The sequence below is a fragment of the Tupaia chinensis genome, unplaced genomic scaffold, assembly GCF_000334495.1.
Source record: "Tupaia chinensis unplaced genomic scaffold, TupChi_1.0 Scaffold000418_1, whole genome shotgun sequence".
NCBI classification, from domain to species: Eukaryota; Metazoa; Chordata; class Mammalia; order Scandentia; family Tupaiidae; genus Tupaia; species Tupaia belangeri.
Window position 1 is genome coordinate 1,672,916 of NW_006159923.1, and position 4,631 is coordinate 1,677,546.

At 44.3% G+C, this 4,631-nt stretch overlaps 1 protein-coding gene across 1 annotated transcript in view; it reads left to right on the forward strand.

The window, feature by feature from the left end:
- The first annotated feature begins 3,865 nt into the window (after window positions 1-3,865).
- KIF3B (kinesin family member 3B) overlaps window positions 3,866-4,631 on the forward strand; it is a 22,693-nt gene continuing 21,927 nt past the window's right edge. The window contains 1 exon segment of the mRNA XM_006154741.3: window positions 3,866-4,630. Within this exon segment, the coding sequence (XP_006154803.1) occupies window positions 3,926-4,630 (705 nt within the window). The 5' untranslated portion in view covers window positions 3,866-3,925.

Here is a 4,631-nt window from a genome sequence, read left to right on the forward strand (position 1 = left end):
AGTTGTATGGTGAGAAAAAGTGAGATGCAGGACATTGTGTTTATTGTGTGTAACATGTTTGTATAAAAAGGGAGGAGTAGCATGTATTAATGCATATTGTGATACATCAACTAACTTCAAAAGATTAAAAAACAAAACCTAATACTAGGACCAGCAGATGGTGTAATAGTTACATCGCTGGACTCCCATGTTGACCATGGTTTGAGTCCTGCACCCAGCAGCTCAAACCTCATGCTAAGCAGATGTACGTATGTGGCCAAAATCCGAAGAGAATGGAGGAGAAGGGATTGTGTAGTGGCCATCCCCCCTGGGGGGTAGTTTCTTGCTTTCTGTCTCTCTGTCTCTGTCTCTCTCTTTCTGGTGAGCACACGTGCCCTAGAGCAAAAAATCTCTTAAAAAAAAAGAAAGAGGGGACCAGCTGGTGACATTGTGGTTAAGGCCTACCATGGTTTGAGTCCCAGACCTGGTGGCTTGCCTTCTCTCTCTCTCTCTCTCTCTTTCTCTGGTCAAATTAAAATAAATGAATGAATAAATAAATAATTATTAAAAATAAAAAGAAAGAAAGAAAAAAACCTAATGCCAGTTGCCAGGCCAGCAGGTGGCACGGTGATGAGAACGACTGAATCCCACATGGCCAACAGTGTGGTTTGAATCCCAGACCCTGCAGCTAGAAAAACATGCCAGGCATGTATACATGGGTACCCAAAATCCCAAGAGGAGAAGAGGAGAAGGGACTGTGGTGTGACCATCCCCTGGGGGTGGGGGGAGTGACTTCTCACTTTCCCTCATCCTCTCTCTCTCTGGCAAGCACACATGTCCCATGAGGGGAAAATACCTAATATCACTTGTCTGTGGGCAGGGGAACTGGAAGACTTGAGAAGAGGTGAGGGAGAGAATCCTGTCACCAGAGGGCCCTTTGAATCAACTAGTGCATGGATTACCTATTTTTTAAAATCCCTGTACTGTGGGGTCAGCAGGTAGTATGTGGTTGGGGTACTGTACTCCCACATGGCTGTCTGTGGTTCGAGTCCTGGACCTAGCAGCTTGCTTTCTCACTCTCTCTCTCTTTTTCTCTCTGGTGGGCATGTGTGCCCTATAGCAAAATTAAAAAAAAATAATAATAGCAACAATAGTAATAAGTTAAATAATTCTTAAAAAAAAATGTCCAGGACCAGCAGATGGCATAATGGTTACGTTGCTGGACTCCCACTTAGTTGACGAGGGTTCGAGTCCCAGACCGAGTGGCTTGTACTCATGCTTGGCATGTGTGCATGCGTGCCCAAGATCCCAGGAGGGAGAATGGAGGAGAAGGGATTGAGGAATGGCCATACCCCTGGGGGGTGATTTCTTGCTTTCTGTCTTTCTCTCTTTCTGGTGAGTGTACATGCTTTATAGCAAAAGCCTCTCTCTTTTTTTTTTTTTTAGGAGTTATTTATTTAATTTTATTTATTTATTTCAATTTGGCCAGAGAGTGACAGAGAAAGAGAGGGGGAAAGTGGAAAGCAAGCCACCAAGTCCAGGACTCGAACCGTGGTCAGACATGTGGGAGTCTTAACCACTATGCCAATGTTGGTCCCCACAAAAACCTCTCTTTAAAAAAAAAATCCTTGTACTATAGTTTTCAGGAGTTTGAGGTCCTCACATATCCTTGTCTACTTACTCCCTACTCCTTCCCAAGGACCCATCTAATCCTTTCTTCTCCTTGAGTTTTCCAGCCCTAAATGAAATGCTCTCTTTGTTTTTCTTTAAAAAATTATATTTGCGTTCAGATTCTATGAAATGTATTGGTCGAGTAAGTACTTTCTATGTAATGCATTATACCACATCCTCATTTATTTGAACACATTTTGCACTTGTTTGTTTTTGTTAAGATTTTAGAATTGAAAATGATTCTCTGGGACCAGCAGTTAGCGTAATGGCTATGTCGCTGGACTCCCACGTAGTCGACCGTGGTTCGAGTCCCGGACCCGGTGGCTTAAACTCACGCCAGGCGCATGTGCGTGCGTGCCCAAGATCCTGAGAGGAGAATGGAGGAGAAGGGATTGCGGTGTGGCCATCCCCCCTGGGGGGTGATTTCCTGCTTTCTGTCTCTCTCTGTCTGTCTGGCGAGCGCACGTGCCCTATAGCGAAAACCTCTAAAAAAAAAAAAAAAAAAGAAAAGAAAATGATTCTCAGCCCAAGCTTGAAAATTCAGACAGTACAAATGAGTATACAATGAAGTTTTCTTTCTCTAGACCTGAGTCTTTTAGGCTCCAAGTTCCCCTGTTGAGGCTGCCACTGTTACTTTTACATCTATCTTTCTAGTGATATTGTATGCGTATCAAGCATATAACATGCATATAGCCCTCTTCTTTTCTGCTTGTCTTGTTTATTTTTATTTTATCTTGCTTTTTTTGGAGAGGTTTTTGCTATAGGGTGCGCGCACTCGCGAGACAGACAGAGAGGGACAGAGAGACAGAAAGCGAGAAATCACCCCCCAGGGGGGATGGCCACGCTGCAATTCCTTCTCCTCCATGCTCCTCTTGGGATCTTGGGCATGCACGCACATGCACCTGGCATGAGTTTTAAGCCACCGGGTCCGGGACGCAAACCGTGGTCGACTACATGGGAGTCCAGCGACATAGCCATTACACTAACTGCTGGTCCCTCTTGCTTATTTTTTAACAGACTATTTTTAAAGCAGTATTAGACTCATAGCAAAGTTTCCATACAACCCCTACTCCCTACTTGCGTAGCCTCCCTCATCAGTGTATCTCACCAGAGTAACACGTTTGTTATAATGACAAACCTACACCGACACGTTACCACCCGGAGCCCATGGTTTATTTACATTAGTGTTCACTCTTGCTGTTATATCCCCTTTACATACCATGTAGACTCTACTATACACACTGTTCCTCACCTACTTCTTTCACTTAACGGCGTATCTTGATATAAGATTACATTTACATTACTACATTCTTTTTTTTTTCTGGAGAGGTTTTTGCTATAGGGCACATGCACTCGCCAGAAAGACAGAGAGAGACAGAGTTAGAAAGCGAGAAATCACCCCCCCTCAGGGGGGATGGCCACACCGCAATCCCTTCTCCTCCATTCTCCTCTCGGGATCTTGGGCACACACACACCCATGCCCAGCGTGAGTTTAAGCCACCGGGTCCAGGACTCAAACCGTGGTTGACTACATGGGAGTCCATCAGCATAGCCATTATGCTAACTGCTGGTCCCACTACATTCTTTTTAATAGCTACATAGGATTTATATATGCGTGTGTGTATATTAGTGTGTGCATATATATATATATACACATATATATGTAGTGTGTGTGTGTGTGTGTGTGCATGTGCATGCATAAATACATATTGATTAATCCCCTCTTGATGGGATTTGCGATTGTCTGCAGTCTGTTGTACCACAAATGTTGCCACAACAAATACCCTATATATAAATGTCTTTGCATAGGACATGTATCTGTAGCATAAATTCTTAGCAGTATAATCACTGGGTCAAAAGGTATGTGCATTATAGATTTTATATGTATAATAGATAGTTCCAAATCACTCTACTCAGGTTGTAGCATTTCAACAGGATACAAAATCGTCCAGGCTTTTAAAAGGTTCCCAGCTACCTCAGTCAGTGGTATAAGATGAAGTATTGACTGAGGGCAGGACAGGCTAATTAATATTGGTGAACAGGAGTTTTTTATTTTTAGCACCGACGTTGGTTAAGATCCTGTGAGGAAGTGCACAGTGTAATGTGGTTATTAAATATGGCTGCAGAAGGTCACAAGGTGAACATGACTTGGTGTGAACTGCTGATACGACAACTGTACTTACTTACTTTTTTCTTTTTTTGTCTTTCTAGGGCCTTAGCATCCCGAGACATTATACATGCATAGCCCTCAAGAGTGATCCCGTCAGAATTCATCATGTCCAAGTTAAAAAGCTCAGAGTCAGTCAGGGTGGTGGTTCGCTGTCGGCCCATGAATGGGAAGGAAAAGGCGGCTTCGTATGACAAGGTGGTGGATGTAGACGTGAAGCTGGGGCAGGTATCTGTGAAGAACCCCAAAGGAACGTCACATGAAATGCCCAAGACCTTCACCTTCGATGCAGTTTATGATTGGAATGCCAAGCAGTTTGAACTCTACGATGAGACATTCCGACCCCTCGTGGACTCTGTCTTACAAGGTTTCAATGGGACAATTTTTGCCTATGGACAAACTGGGACTGGGAAAACCTACACGATGGAAGGAGTCCGTGGTGACCCTGAGAAAAGGGGGGTCATCCCCAACTCATTCGACCACATCTTCACCCACATCTCTAGGTCTCAGAATCAACAGTACTTGGTCAGGGCTTCTTACTTAGAGATCTACCAGGAGGAGATCCGAGATCTACTCTCAAAGGATCAGACCAAAAGGCTCGAGCTCAAAGAGAGGCCTGACACTGGGGTCTATGTGAAAGACCTGTCTTCCTTTGTCACCAAGAGTGTGAAGGAGATAGAGCATGTGATGAACGTGGGGAACCAGAACCGTTCTGTGGGTGCCACCAACATGAACGAGCACAGCTCGCGTTCTCATGCGATTTTCGTTATCACGATCGAATGCAGCGAGGTGGGCCTCGATGGTGAAAACCATA